Genomic DNA, 16,347 nt, shown 5'->3' with positions numbered 1-16,347 from the left:
GCATAGCCAACCAACAGGCTATAGTGAGCCGGTATGACCATAACATGTGCTCGGCCTTGTCCAAGTTTGCTGAACTCCTTCCCCAGGAATCGCGAATGGAATCCTCCGCTCTGGTGAGGAGGGAAAGCTGATTTCATGTGCATCCCTCCAAGTGGCCCTAGATGCAGCAGATGCATCCTCTTGCATGCTGGCCACTGGGCTGGTGAAGCGGCGGGGGGTCTGGCTTCACGTTTTGGGCCTTCCACATGAGGTCCAGCAGACCATCCAGGACTTCCCCTTTGAGGGGCCCTGTAATAAAACCTCCTGTCCCAGATCTGGACTTTAGCGTCCAAAATCTGGGGGCTTACCTGAAACTCCCCCAAGCTCACTACCCGCTTGGTTATTTTTTCGCTGCCACCAACTAGGACTATTGGGGGTCCTAGTACCCCCCCCCCAAGTCACCCCAACCTTCCCCTGGGGGACTCCCTCTGTGGACTCCCCAACTTCCTTTGGGAAGACCCCCAAGACCCAGACCCCTGGGTCTCTCTCTCTCCTCTCCCAGCTTCCCCCCTTTCCTGGGTTAGCCGGTGCAATGCTATACTTGACTCCTTGAATACAACCGAAGAGGCAATCTAGCTTCCCCGAGGCTAGGCATTCACCTAGTCAGCTCACAGAAGAGATTCCCCCTCCCTTTGCCTGTACCTTTTCCTGCCCTGGGACAATAGGAAGGTGAGACACAGAGTTTGGGCTTTTCCTCCCCCTCTGCCTCACTAGGAAAAGAAAACTTCCACAAGGTTTAAAAAGAAAACTTTATTAAAAAAAAAAAAGAAAGAAAATATAAAACAATAATCTTGCATTAAGAAACTCAATACAGGCTCTTGCTTATAAGAATATGAATAAACGTCTGATTTAAAAGATAGCCCGATTAAACCAGTCCAACAAATCAACATACATGTCAATACAACACAAAGCTCATCATAGCCGAATTACTTTGCTTTCCTTTGTACTCACAGATGTTTAGGAGAAACTTTGAGATAAGATGGAGTTAGAAGAGAAACTTGTTTACTCACAGCCGAGGAAACAACAAAAGACCCTGAGTATACAAATTCCCGCCCCTGAGTTTAAACAATCCAGTTCTCTGATTGGTCCTCTGGTCAGGTGTTTGGTTCTCTTTGTTCCCCCTTTACAGGAAAAAGAAAATTAACCCTTACCTTACCTATCTACTTATGACAGGCCCATGCTGTTTTCCGAGAAAACGGACAAGAGGCTCCATAGCCTAAAGAAATCAAGGGCTACCTTACGCTCGCTGGGCCTGCACACTCCAGCCACCCAGCGCAGGCAATTCAGGCCGCAGGCAACCCCATTGCCATACCAACCCTAGAACCACCAGGATCCCTTGCGTAAGCGGAGCAGAAGTGGCAGGAGGAGGCAACAACAGCCCTCCGGACAGTCGTCTGGCCAGCTGCGGCCTCCGTTGGGGCCTAGACCCCAAATTTGATGGTGCGGTCGAGGACAACCTACCAGTCAGGACTTTGGATCCTACCAATCCTACCTTTTCATCACATCTATCCCCCTTCTATCATGTCTGGTCCCGAATCACATTGGAGAGTTGGGTGCTCCGCATGGTAGAGAGGGGATATTCTATCCAATTCTCTTCCCTGCCACTCCACCAGCTCCCCTCCCTGTGCCTCTTCAGGTATCCCTCTCACAAGCAACTTCTAATTCAGGAAGTGCAGTCCCTCCTCGTCGTAGGGGCAGTGGAAGAAGTTCCTCAGGAACTCAGGGGCAGGAGGTTCTACTCCAGGTATTTCCTAATAACGAAGGCGAAAGTGGGCCTCAGACCTATTTTGGACTTGCAGCGTCTAAACAAGTTTGTAAAGAAGCTCAAGATCCATATGGTCTCCCTGTCCTCCATCATTCCCTCTATGGATCCAGGAGACTGGTACGCTGGCCTTGACTTGAAGGATGCGTATTTCCATATAGCGATAATCCCTCAACACAGACATTACCTCTGATTCATAGTAGGCAACACCTATCTCCAGTTCGGCCTGTCAGCAGCCCCGAGGGTCTTCACAAAGTGCATGGCAGTCTTCCTGCGCAAGCACAAAATACAGGTATTTCCCTACTTGGACGATTGGCTCACCAAGGGCCGCTCCCAGGCACAGGTGGAGGCTCAGGTGGCCTTTATCAGACAGACTTTCCTTGAGCTCGGTCTCCTGCTGAACGAGGCCAAGTTTACCCTGTTTCCCGTTCAGCAGATAGAGTTCATGGGGCAGTTCTGGACTCGACGCAAGCCAGAGTGTACCTACCGGAGTCCAGGTTTCAGTCTGTGTCTGACATCATTCTCGGTCTCCGGCATTTCCTGCCCACCACAGCAAGGAACTGCCTCAAGTTGCTGGGGCATATGGCTGCATGCACCTATGTGGTGAGCCACACCAGGCTCAGGCTGCGCCCTCTTCAGTCCTAGTTGGCGACTGTGTACCAACCAGCCAGGGACGCACTGAACTCTGTGGTGACGCTTCCCCAAACAGTGCTAGATTCCCTCCAGTGGTGCTCGACCTGCGGGAGGTCTGTGCGGGAGTACCCATTGCTAGCCCCCATCCATCCCTATCCTTGGTAACAGATGCATCGGATCTGAAGTGGGAGGCGCATCTGGGGAAATTCTGGACCCAAGGCCTTTGGTCCCCAGAGGACCTCTCCTTGTACATCAATATCAGGGAGCTACAGGTGGTGTGTCTCGCCTGCCTGACCTTCAAATCTTGCTTGGTGGGCAGGTATGCTGCAGTCCTCATGGAGAATACCTCTTCAGTGTTCTATATCAACAAACAGGGGGTGCATGCTCCTCTCCCCTGTGCTGGGAAGCCCTTGCGTTCTGGGACTTTTGTACCTCCCAGGGGTGTAGAATGGCCTAGCGGATGCCCTCAGCCACTCGTTCCATGGTCACAAGTGGTCCCTTCACCGTGATGTGACACGTTCAATCGTCCGTCTCTGGTACTATCCCCAGATAGACCTGTTTGCTTCACGGGTCAACTGGAAGTATCAACGGTTCTGCTCCCTCATGGGACGCAGTCCAGGATCTCTCACGGACACCTTCCTCCTCTCATGGGAAGGTGTCCGCTTTACGCCTTCCCTCCAATTCCGATGGTCCACAGGGTACTCCTCAAGATTCGCAGGGATCACGCTCGAGTCATACTGATAGCACCAGCATTGGTTCACGTCGCTACTGCAGATGTCCTCATATTGCCCCTGCTTCCGGACCTGATCACATAGGATCGAGGCCCCCTCCGGCACCCGAACCTGTAGTTGCTCCGCCTCACAGCCTGGATGCTCCATGGCTAAACCTGGTAGAAATGCAGTGCTCACAGCAGGTTAGACAAGTCCTCCTTGGTAGCAGGAAACCCTCCACCAGGGCCACATACACGGCCAAGTGGAAACGGTTTTCCATCTGGACAGAACAGCAGGGACAGGCTCCATTGCTCGCCCTGATCCCACTCATCCTTGACTACCTACTTCATCTGAAACAGCAGAGTCTTTCCCTCCCTTTGGTTCGGGTCCACTTGGCGTCTATCTCCACATTCCACCCAGGAGCTGACGGTAGTTCAGTCTTTGCAAACCCACTGGTCAGTCGTTTCCTCAAGGACCTGGATAGGCTTTTCCCACATACTCAACAGCCTGTCCCGGCCTGGAACCTTAATTTGGTCCTTTCCACCCTCACAGGGCCTCCCTTCGAGCCCCTGGCTACGTGCTGTCCTACAAGGTTGCATTCCTTGTGGCTATCACCTTGGCCAGGAGGGTATCGGAGCTCAGAGCCCCTGACGTCTGAGCCTCCATACACCGTTTTTCACAAAGGCAAAGTCCAACTCTGGCCACACCCGGCATTCCTTCCTAAGGTGTTCTCCCAATTCCACATGGGTCAGGACATTTTTCTCCCTGTGTTCTATCCTAAGCCACACTCCTCCAGCACAGATAATAGGCTGCATTCCCTAGATGTTCACAGGGCCCTGGCATTCTACACTGAAAGAACCAAACCATTCAAATCCAACTCTTTGTTGCTGTGACCAACAGGATGAAGGGGCTCCCCGTCTCATCACAGCGTATCTCCTCATGGATCACGGCCTGCATCCACGAATGCTACAATCAGGCTAAGATGCCTGCCCTGCCGATCACATCCCACTTCACAAGGGCACAGGCCTCCTCCATGGTGTTCCTGGCTCAGGTCCTGACACAGGAAATATGCAGAGCTGCTATGTGGTCTTCAATCCATACATTCACTTTGCACTACGCCATCACGCACCAGGTGAGAGACAATGCAGCCTTTGACTGTGCAGTGCTCCAGTCTGCAGTGAACTTCGACCCTACTGCCTAAACTCAGGCTTTTCAGTCACCTGCTTGGAATGGACATGAACAATTGCTCGAAGAAGTAAAAAACAGTTACTCATCTCAAAGAACAACAGTTAGAAAAAGGTGAGTAACCATTTTTTATTCTGCCAGCTGTACTTATGAAACCTAATCCTTCTATTATGAAAGCTAGTGACAGAACTCTCATTTATATCAGTGGGGGCAAGATTGGATCCAGTATTACTGCAAGTTGAAAAACAGAAAAGAAATCCAGCATATGTTACACATAATCCCCCCTTCTATTTTGCTGAATCATTGAAGTGACATATTTAAACGTGTACAAAAGTTAAATCATACATGTGAAGCGTACCTCATTTTGAGAGACGTCTCTCATTTTAGTCCGTACGTTATCTACATGTTTGGTGTCCCGTCCCCCTACTTTAATTGTCGAAAATTACTTCCATCAGAACTGTTGTAAATAAGGTTATAGAAAGGAATGAGTCCCACAGCACCTGCATGAGTAATTTTTGTGTTGTTCATTTTGGGGTCTTTGTCACACATGATCCTCCATATATGGACCTTTGCAGATTGAGAGCTATGTGTGCAGTAACGTCAATTTTCCCATACATCACATCCTGTATATCCTTAGGTATACATTTAGAGTCGGACTATACCAGTAAACCATAACTCTAAATACAGCTGTGGTATATAGCCACAACTTCCTACAAAAACTCCAGGAGGTATTGTGTTTTAATGAGAAACTATGTCTCCTGGAATTTTTGTGGATAGCAGATGCTGTGCTACCACTTAAGCATGCAGTGCATTTTTCCCTCCATAGCCAGTCCATTTGTGGTGGGTGATGGCCCTGCCTCCTCCCTTTTCCTTTTGTGGTTGTTTTTGTCTCCTGGGTACTAGTTAAAAAGCAGCACGTTTCCTCTAGAGACCACAGGCTTGTTATTGTGGCTGGTTCCTGTGTGTGAGGGAAGCAGAAAGAGGGAGAAAAGCACATCAGCCCTCCTCCCACATGAACCTGCACAATGCTTAGCCACAGTTTGGCTCTAAATAGTTAAACAAGTGATTAGAAATAATACATTTGTGTGATGTGGACAAGTTAATGATATTAGGAGAGCTTTAATTTTGTGCATTTCCTGTTTTTTCTGTGCTTAAAATGCAATGTTAAAGTTATAATTCTCTTTCCACCTGCAAACTTCCATTTTCTTTTTAGGTGTTTTTGAGTTACTAGTGAACTAAAAACATCTTGAACTGCTGCAAGAGTACAATGATTTTCATTCTCAAATAACATAAGAACAGGTGAAGGCATTTCCTTCAGGAAACCTTCCAAAATTTTTCAGCTGTAGGTTGAAACCAGGCATGGAAAATGTCAGTCTCAATGGTGAGTTTTTCAGAAAGAGAATATGAACAAAAGAAATTTTAATGAAAGGTCTGGTATGCCCTTTTTTTCACTTTTTAAAGATCTGAGAATAAGGCCTGATATGTTTTAATGGACTTATTTGGTTTTCCTTTGTTTATCTTTTACAATAAGAATGCAATGCAATAAGGAATCCCATGTTTTGTTTCCCTGGTTTGGTTGGAGTTGTATCCAGAATGTTTATACTCATGGTGGTAAACCTAGCAATACATATTGTTGTACAATGAGGCATTAAAATAAACTCAGCTGCATGTGTGAAACAATATCCATTTTTTTAAAAGTGTGTATATGTTTTTAGTGTTGTGCAGTTACACTCTGATCAAGCCTTATTGCTAATTAAGATACATAGCCCTATCCTTTTGTGTGCTCACTTGCATTATTTACATGATGGGCAACAGTTTGGTGTTCTATTTCATCTAAACAAGCAATGGTCAATACAATTGCTAGAGGAAACCTACTGTAGTACTAGAAAATGTAATTGTAGCATGCTGAGACAGAATCCTTCTCCTTCTGTACTACAAATGTACTATAGAGCTTAGGCAGCAGTTACAAAACTGAAAATCTTATGACTTCTGTGTAAAGGAGATACAGATTATTCCTTTACCATACATTAACATTAAAAAGTTTATTAACATTAAGAAACACATTCTTTCCATATCTTTATTTGTTTAGTTCCAACTTAATTGGTTTTGTCTTCCTGTCCAGTTTTAATGCTTGTCCCTCTGAAAGATTGAAAAGACTAGCCCTTTTGCCAGTATTTTAAAAACAGTTTCAAAATCAAATCTATTCTGCAGAAATTGCATTTGCAGGGAGTCAAGGACAGAGCATTTTAAGCACGGTGCTTTTAAAGGAATCACTTCTAATTACACATGCAAGCACATCTGCTGAATATGAGGGTGAAGTTACATAACTGATTATGATGAAAATTGAGTTGTATGCTCAGAGATGATTACCCCTCTAGTCCACTCGGAATGGTCTGTTTTCTTATTTATGCAGATGAAATTGTAAACTCTTTGCTATTAAGCATAATCTTTTGAAAATTAGAAGTAAATGCAATTGACAGTTTTTACAAACGTAAATCTTAAGGAAAAAAGAGAATGAGCACTGTATGTGGTGCATGTTCTGACCTTATTGTCAGGGGACACTTGATACATAACACTATAAAGAACAGTGTTGATACTATCTATTTATTCAGGAATTATAGCAGTATGTGTTGTTTACTTAATTACATGAAATGGCTTGCAAGGTATATTGTACCTTTGACAATTTTGAAATCAGTCATTTTTAATAATCTGTGGCTTATCCCTCCACTGTTTGCTCAGGCCAAAATGCCATTCCTGAAATGAGAATTCCAATGAGAGCTTTATCTCAGAAAGGAGCAGAGGACTAGACCTCAACATTATCAAATTCATAAGATATTGATAAAGATTATAAAACATATGTCATTTACATGACAAACTAAAATGGATCTAAACTGGGTGATTATATATGGCACTTAGATATGTTATTAAAAAGGAGTAATTTAGCTAATAAAATGCTATTATGTCTTCTGAACTGTTACAGACAGCTGTATATCAAGTATTATATAATGGAATTGTCTATGAAAGCCCTTAAAGTAATATTGGCTGTGTGTTGACTGGTCAATTTTTAATCAAACACCAAAAGCTGTCGGATCAGTTCAACATTTAAAACTTTACCAATGCTCCTTGGTATTTAGGTGGATTCTAATGAAAGTGTGATGATACTACTGAAACTCTAAATGGCTTTCCTACTATGTATTGTGTATAGAGAGAGACTTATGCTTGTTGTGTCCTTCTTGTGTTTTAGCAGTTACATGTAACAGCTACCAATATTCTTCTCTTTTTTTTTAGCTAAAGCAATTACTGTAATACACAAAGTGCCCACTTCAGCGCTCCTTTCTCAGGCAAAATTCCCATTGAAGTTAAAGTTTTTGAAATTAGTGGCTAATTCTATTCCTTCCTTGCCCTACTACAGCATTACAACTTAAAAACTGCATAAACCTATATATAACCTTTCAGTCTGGAACAAAATTTTAATGGAATGCTATATCCCAGCATGTTGGAAGCTATAATTGAAATCCTGTCAGATTCTTATGCAGTCTTACAATGTAAACAGCAAAAATGCAGCTGTTCTACATAACATCATAGGTATTTGTTAAGCAGTAGAATCTTTTCTGTCAAGAAGGTAGTATTATTTATATTTGAAGAATGGTTTGAGAGGTTTATTGTTAGCTTCATGTTTTTACATAGATTGGATGTTGCTAGGGTAAAGAAAGTCTCCAGTTATGGTAATTTCAGCTCTGTAGCAGTATATCATGTTCACTGTTTGTTCCACAAGTAACAAAATTTCAGAATCACAACAATGTGACTTGTACCCAACTTTATTGCCATTCCATCAATCAGCACAATTGTAGTTAAAAGGTTATTGAAGCGTTTGAGAGACGTGAAGTTATGTGAGCAATATTTCTAGAATACAAAGGCAAAATGAACAACAGTGTTCTACTGTTGCTTGAAATATGTTTTAACAAATGTAATTTTCTTTCAACAATGGACATGCTCAAATCAATCTTCGTTTCTTGGATAATCAACTGTCATGCTTGTCTCTGAACAGATAAAGAAGCATATTCATGTGGTTAGAAATAGCAGCCGTTTGTTCCCAGTCACTAGGGGTCTTTCTCAAAAATTACCACTGCCAGGGTAACCTTAAAGAAATTCTTCTGCATCAAACCAAGAAGGGTTGCATGTCATCCATTATACTGGGTGATGACAATAGTAGAGGCTCTCTTCACTTGTGTCTAATGGATATGCTTCAGGGTCAAGAAAAGGAGGCACTGGCTCTTCAACAACAGTGGTTAGCACAAGGACAGAGAGAAGTGAGGTAGACCAGCCATTATATTCCCCCATCTCATGTCCCACCCTTCTAAAAATATTTCAGAATGGACCTCTCCCTTCTCCCAAAAAAGATTTTACAGTCTAACTCCTTAAAATGAACTTCTTAGATTGGAGAGTGAAATGTCTGCATTTTTCCTTAGCAGTCAAGAACACAGATTGGGGCAAGTGGTTTAAAATTAATCCCCATAATACGTTGCTGTTCTTAAACTTCTCCTACCTTTGCCTCCTTTTCCATATTTTTCCTTTCTCTGCCCCCTTTCCCCCGAAAAAGAAAATCCAACAGCACCAAATGGGTGGGGGATAAGGATTCCATTTTCAACCTAATCTCCATCTGTGGACTAAACTCTTTTAACTTTGCTTGTGGGATCAGGATTCAGTCTATTATAAGAATACTGCAAATAAGTAATTTTTAATTACTTTACATTATAGTCTTAATTTGCCTCATACATTTAAACCAAGGTTCCTCACAACAGTGTCATGACATCGTCAGTGCCAGGCTATAGAGACAATATGACTATGTGAATAAATATGGAAAAGCGAAAGCCACAGTGAGAAAATTTACAGAGCTAATGCTGTTGATGGATTTATTTATTGTATCTCAGCAATTCAGTACAAGTCTATGGAGTCAATAGACCAAAGATCGAATGCAGTTTTTTTGAGCTTGCTACTGCACTATAGTGCAAATCCCAAATGCAGCCTGAGTAACTGGACTGCACTCTCGATAGTTTTGTGAAGGACAAAACATTTTTCTCAATAAATGTGGCGCACAATGGTGCATGCAGAAATATACATCTAAGTTACATCCATGGTTCCTGTGGCATCATGCATAAATTCAGCATTGCAAAACAAAGCTTGCCCTTTTTGTTCATGCCAGTATACAATTTGTGTGTGTGCAGTCTCTGTAATTACTTACTCAGCTTACATGTACACATTTTTTGTGTATAACTCCTTGAAAATCAAACTCTGTATCCATGGAGTGTCTTCTTCCATCCATGTTGTAATGTACTGTCAAGTGCATGTGCAGAAATCTGTATCCGATCATTCCATTGCCACACAATTGGCTTCTTGCTACAGAATTGTGCTACAGAATCTCAGCTTTGTTAAAATTATGTTTGTAGCCTTTATGGGTGTAGAGAGAACCTTGAAAATGTGAACCAAAGCAAAACTGATACAGCAGTGCTTTCCTATATCTATAGGAAGTCTAAAACAATAGTGCTGAGAAATAAATGACTGTGCATCTCAGTCAGGGCTCTATGGCCTCCATGATTCTGCAGCTAACGAATTCATTTTTTTTCCAAGATGGCACAAAAATCAATATTTTTGCTATGGAATTTGCCATGTTGCCATTTTTCTGTAGTTCTGCCTTTCTCAGACTGGCTTGCAGCTGCTGCCTTCCCCACAAGGTTGAGTTAATAACCAGTGCATGCTCCCTGTATTGTTCCATGGAGACAGTGCAAGAGTTTGGCTTCTAGCCAGGGTGAGTGAGAGGCAGAAGTGTAAGCCAAGTGGAGAATAGCATAGCAGCCCAGTCTTGAGGAGCTGGGGAGATGAGTTAGTGATGACAGCTGCAAGACTTCCCCTCACCATCCCCCTTCCCCTCCCGGGTGCACAGGGAGGAAAGGAGGACTAAGGTCCAGGATGTGGAGTCAGGCTTCCAGGAAAGTATAGCAAAAAAAACTATGCTCAAAAGTAACTGTGTATTAGTTAAATATTCACTGATGTAAAATTATGAGCCATAGTTGTGTGTGTTTGTGTGGGAAATGGGAATGGATAGTATTTCATGTCAGTAGACTAAATTAATGTTGCCATGGAACATAGGGAATGGAATATAGAGGTTTAGGGTGACCAGACGTCCTGTCCCCATTTTGAGGAGTTTGTCCTGCGTCCCAACCAGAGTATCGTTGGGATGCCATTTGTCTCGATATTATATTTCCTGGCCTTCAATCGCAGATGGTCTTTAGCGGTATTTCAGCGGCGGGTGCTTTTGTCTTTAGCAGCAAGGTTTATTACCCACCGCTGAAATACCGCTAAAGACTGTCCACGACTGAAGGGCTCTCTGCTAAATTGCTGCCAAACTCCCGGATGGGTGAGTGTAAAGAAAAACACAAAAAAATGCTCCCCCTGCGGCAGTCCCAATATTTTCTCCTTAATGTCTGGTCACCCTATAGAGGTTGCTGCTGCAGAATTCAATTCCATTGTGCCTCTGAGTACCCAAGGGCTTGTATGTATGCGTGTATGTATATATATGTGGACTGAATGGATTGTCAGAACTGTGTGTTGCCCTCTACAAGCTACTCTGTAGAGGAAATGGGGCCCTAACGCTAATACAACTAGTGGAGATTCTCATTTTGTTCAAGTGCTAGAGGCATTTGTTCTTGAAGAAAAAGGGCCTGGCCTTTATCTGTGAAGCCACCGAAAGCACAGTAGGTGATGACTGTGAAATCCTATGTTCCAAGATGCACATTACAAGGGATTTACATGAATAATTCTTGTTAGAGTTAACAAGTTTTGTAATTAAACCTCATGTTCCCTCATGGGAGAATAGATACCTTTGTGTACTGCAGTAGCTAGCACGGTGGAGCTGCATTAAAGATAGTTAACTTCTTAAACTCAATTTTCTGGCTTTTATAGGTACCCTTTACATAGTTACTTTTAACAAATGTTTTTGTTCAATTTCTTTGTAAATTGTTTTATATTCTAGCAATGCCTATATTTGGTTAACTGTAACTGACTTTGATTTTTATTTTGTTCTGGTTTATTTAACAGGGTGGGCTAAGTTCCCAAGCTTTTGTTCGTATTGAGATAGAAGACATTAACGATAATCAACCTATTTTCGAACCTGCTAGCTATGTGACAAGCATCAGTAGTCATACGCACCCAGGAACAGAGATCATCAATGTTGTTGCCACAGACAGGGATTCAGGCATATATGGAGTTGTGACATATGAGCTGGTTCCAGGAGAATTTTCTTTCCTTTTCACAGTGGATACTTCTTCAGGTACAGTAATTACAGTCACACAGAAATTATGAGACACACCATGTCACACTTTTACTTTGAAATTTAGTTTCTTTGTTTAGAGTCAAGTCATAAAATGAAAACTTAGGCCCTGTGGAATATATACAAGATATTTTCTGTGTGTGTGTGTGTGTATTTTTGGGGGGGGGGGGAGGGGGTTGTGAGCAAATGTTAAATGATCTTTGCATCTACTGGAATAAATAGAGCTCTAGAATGTATGTCACAGGAAGTGGAATGGCAAGCAGCTGATGTCATTTCTCTAGCATTTTAAATTGGAAACTAGAGCATTTTGGCTATTCATCAGTCGTGCATTAATTACTTTATACATATGTTAATGCTTGGAACACTAAAGCCTTATCCTGAGTGCTTTTTATTGGGGGATAGTTAGTCTCTCTCCCCACCAACAAGGAGCCTACTCTTCTAGATTTCTGTTCCCTTCAGGATTTCTATCAAATAAGACCCCTCCTTATAGCCTTCCAAAGTGTGCCACAATAAATTTCCCAGCATGCTGACAGTCTCATGCTACCACCAGTCTCCAGTTCTATGTCTCTGCTTGACTCCACTGTCAGCTTCATGAGTATCCTTTCCTGCTCCTTACTTCCTGACCTGACCTTCTCCCCCATTCTGACTTCTGGCTTGAGGGAGAGGTCTGGATCCCACATCTGGGGGTCCTGAGTCACTCTAGGAGTGTAAGCCAAGGCAAGAGGGCATTCTTGATAGGGGCAAAGCAAGTCAGGCTGAACTACTTCTAAACGTCTTTAATGCAACTTGCCTTCACAGAACTCACTCGTTTAGCACTCCCCAAACAGCAGTCCCTGCTGGGTTTTTTTGTAATCCTGGGAAACTCTCCAGTGCCTACTGGATTAAATACTAGGGGCATAACCAATGCCCAAAGTACACCAGACTTTCAATATTTGGCTTTTAATATTTGGGAACTAAACCAGAACTACAGTTCAACTTGAAATCTAGTATACATATACTACTAGGAATATATCCTGATTGTCAGTATTATTTCCTGATAGTCTGTCATTTACGATTAATTAACTTTGACATAAGGGATTATTTCATATGTTTTAATAATTTTGCTGTGTTGTGATATGTGTGTGTGTATTAGCTGTTTGGCATGGAAATCATCATAAGGAAATATTCTGTTCTCTCAAAATGATGTCTATTTGCATCCTGTGACCTAACACCTAAAATATTCTGATGAACAGAAGAAACTAATCTTCTTGGGAAGTTGGCCCGCTTACCTTGGCTATTTCATAATTTACTTTTACCGTGGACCTTAACTGCCTGTCAAATCAGTCCCTCTAGGGCATATCTGATGCCAAAAATATATAGGTCAATCAATAATCAGGGAACTAGATCTCTACAATCATTTAACTGATTGTTTCATCTTTAATCATGAGGAGTACTTGAGTCATCAGTATCTTGTGGAACTATCATGGTATTTTATCAAACAGAGACTAAATTAATAATGAAATAACCTGAGGTCATTATTGTTGGCACTTATAAATGAAAAACCATTTGGGTTGAAGACACTATTTCCAACCTTATAGCACTTGGAATCTGATTGCATATAATCAGATCTCATGGGTAATTCATGATATCTGGCTGTGTTTTATTTTAACCTATTAATATTAATGCTGATATGTCCTTTTTGGTAAAGGATACCCTTTTTCCTTTTGCCTTTTTTTCATGTCTAGCTGCAGCAGTGCGTACAATTAATTAATGGTGAGCTGAAATAGTTTCTAGACTGTTGGCGATATCTAAGTGACAATAGCCCTTATGACTGTAAGACTACTCATGCTCTGCAATCTTCCTAGGTTAAGTAGCTATGGAAGTTGATCAGTATTAAGAATTGGAATCAAATTCTATGGCTTGCTATGTGACAGCACAGAGACTGAGTTCCTCCTCTTTCTCATTTTCCCTTTCTGTAAGAGTCTCTTCTCTGCTTCTGATATTGGAGGGATTCACTGAGAACATCAAGTGTCCATGCTGTTCTTCTCTCAAGAGGTTGTAAGGAGACTTACTCCAGCTGCCACGTGGATTGCATTAATCCAGTTTCATGGGGAGAAAGAGATGTACAGAGACTATTAGAAATAGAAATTGTATATTGAGAATAGGTGGGCTGCAAAACTTCTATAATCTCTCCTCTCTCATGAGCTATTTGAAAACATACTTAAGGGAGGTCTTTTTTTTTTAGCCTTCACTGTGGACTTTCCCTTGAAGCCACCATCTGTGGATTGAAAAAAGAACAGGAGTACTTGTGGCATCTTAGAGACTAACAAATTTATTTGAGCATAAGCTTTCGTAGGCTACAGTCCACTTTATAAGATGCATGTAGTGGAAAATACAGTAGGAAGATAGATAGATACACACACATGTATATATACACATATATATGAAGAGCCAGCTCAGTGGGAAGAACAAGATCCACGCCATCAACAGATACGCCCTGCCGGTCATCAGATACCCTGCCTGTATAGTGAGCTGGCCATAGGAGGACATGGAGGCTGCCGATGTGAAGACCCGGAAGCTCCTCACAATGCACGGAGGTTTCCACCCCAAGTCCAACACCCAGAGACTGTATACCAGCTAGAAAGAAGGCGGGCAGGGCTTGGTGAGCGTCAAAGCCGCTGTCCTGGACGAACCGGAACATCCAGGAGTACATCAGTAAGATGGCCCCAAAAATAGCTGCTAGAGAGATGCCTGACGGCAGCAGCGGACATGGAGGAAGACAAGCAGAAGAGTGCCATGGCAGACAAGACCCTGCATGATGTCCATCGACAGATAGCTCGAGGTGGCGACATGGGAAATCCTACCAGTGGCTGGACAGGGCTGGACTAAAAGACAGCACTGAGGCACTGATCATAGCAGCACAGGAACGGCACTGAGCACCAGATCCATTGAAGCAGGGTCTACCACACTAAGAGACCAAGGGCAGACTATGCAGAGAGCCTCAGAGACAGTCCAACACATAGTGGCAGGATGTAAGATGCAGGCAGGAACAGCATACACTGACGCACAACCAAGTGGGCATTGTTACGGAACATCTGCACAGCGATGGGCTAGCCCTCCAAGACCAGAGGAGATTCACAGAAGGTTTGGAGAATAGCAGGGCTAAGATCTTGTGGGACTTCAGATCCAGCGGACAGGCAGGTACGGCCAACAACCAGACATCGTGTAATAGACAAGGAGCAGAAGACAGCGTGGTGATAGATATAGCAGTGCCAAGTGACAGCAACATCAGGAAGAAGGAATATGAGAAGCTGGAGAACAGGCCTAAAGAGACTAGAGAGGATGTGGAAGTGAAGGCCAAGTGGTCCCGTGGTTGTTTGGAGCACTCGGGGCTGTGACTCCTAAGCTGGGTGAGTGGCTCCAACAGATCCAGGGACAACATCAAGCTCTCTGTCCAGAAGAGTGCAGTGCTAGGAACAGCTAAGATACTGTGCAACCCTCAAACTCCAGGCTCTGGTAGAGGACCTGAGGTTGAGAAGACACATACCACCCATAGGGGTGAGAGGGGATTTTTTTTTACACATATATATACACAGAGAACATGAAACAATGGGTGTTACCATACACACTATAAAGAGAGTGATCAGTTAAGGTGAACTATTACCAGCAGGAGAGAAAAAGAACTGTTTGTAGTGGTAATGAAAATGGCCCATTTCCAGCAACTGACAAGGAGATGTGAGGAACTGTGGGCGGGGGGAAATAAAGACTTGAATAAAGACTGGGAGTGGATGGTCCATTACACAAAGTAAAACTATTTCCCCATGCTTATTCTCTCCCCCGCCCCCATTCCTCACATCTCCTTGCCAATTGCTGGAATTGGGCCATTTTCATTACCACTACAAACAGTATTTTTTCTCTCCTGCTGATAATAGCTCACTTTAACTCTTTCACCTTTCCATGTGAATTTGCTCTTTTTTATCTACCTGTAAGAAAAATTAAGGAGTTTTTACAAAACAAATATCAAACAGTTTTCACCTTATTTATTTTAAAAAAGTAAAACACTGTTGAACTGCTGGTCCAAATATATTTATTATCCTTACTTTAACATAGAATGAAGCCTGCAGCCTTGGAGTTTTCTGTCCCCAGCAGCTTCTCTCTGGAGCCCTGGAGCTCTCCGCAGCCCGGGAGAAGCCGGAGAGAAGTCGCAGCCCTGCTCCTGCTAGGGACAGAGAACACCAGCACCTGCAGCCTGCAGCCCTGGAGTTCTCTGTCCCTGGCAGGCATGGGGCCCTGGTTTTTCTCCCATGCTGGGCACTAGGAAGGCCCTGTGCCTGCCGGGGACAGAGAAGACCGGCGCCTGCAGCCTGCAGCCCCGGAGTTCTCTGTCCCTGGCAGGTGCGGGGGCATGGTTTCTCTCCAGCTTAAGCTGCGGCCCCGCACCTGCCACAGACAGAGAACACTGGCGCCCGCAGACTGCAGGCCCCAGAATTCTCTGTCCGCAGCAGGTGCGGGGCCGAGGCTTCTCTCCCCTGCTGGGCACTAGGCGGGCACACATAAATGCCCCGGTGGGCGCCATGGCACCCGCGGGCACCACGTTGGGGACCACTGATATATATATCTTCCTACTGTATTTTCCACTACATGTATCTGATAACGTGGGCTGTAGCCCACGAAAGCTTATGCTCAAATAAATGTGTTAGTCTCTAAGGTGC

General features: G+C 43.5%; 1 protein-coding gene across 2 annotated transcripts in view; it reads left to right on the top strand.

Moving 5' to 3' along the window:
- Positions 1–16,347, top strand: part of DCHS2 (dachsous cadherin-related 2) — a 224,657-nt gene that overhangs the window by 108,059 nt on the left and 100,251 nt on the right. For both annotated transcript variants that reach the window (XM_032779109.1, XM_032779110.1), the window contains one exon: positions 11,425–11,656. In XM_032779109.1, coding sequence (XP_032635000.1) covers positions 11,425–11,656 — 232 coding nt within the window. The remainder of the gene's footprint in view (positions 1–11,424; positions 11,657–16,347) is intronic.

Source organism: Chelonoidis abingdonii, chromosome 5, assembly GCF_003597395.2.
Source record: "Chelonoidis abingdonii isolate Lonesome George chromosome 5, CheloAbing_2.0, whole genome shotgun sequence".
Taxonomy (NCBI): Eukaryota; Metazoa; Chordata; order Testudines; family Testudinidae; genus Chelonoidis; species Chelonoidis abingdonii.
The sequence above is the reverse complement of the archived record's forward strand: the minus strand, read 5'-3'. Positions and strand labels throughout refer to the sequence as shown.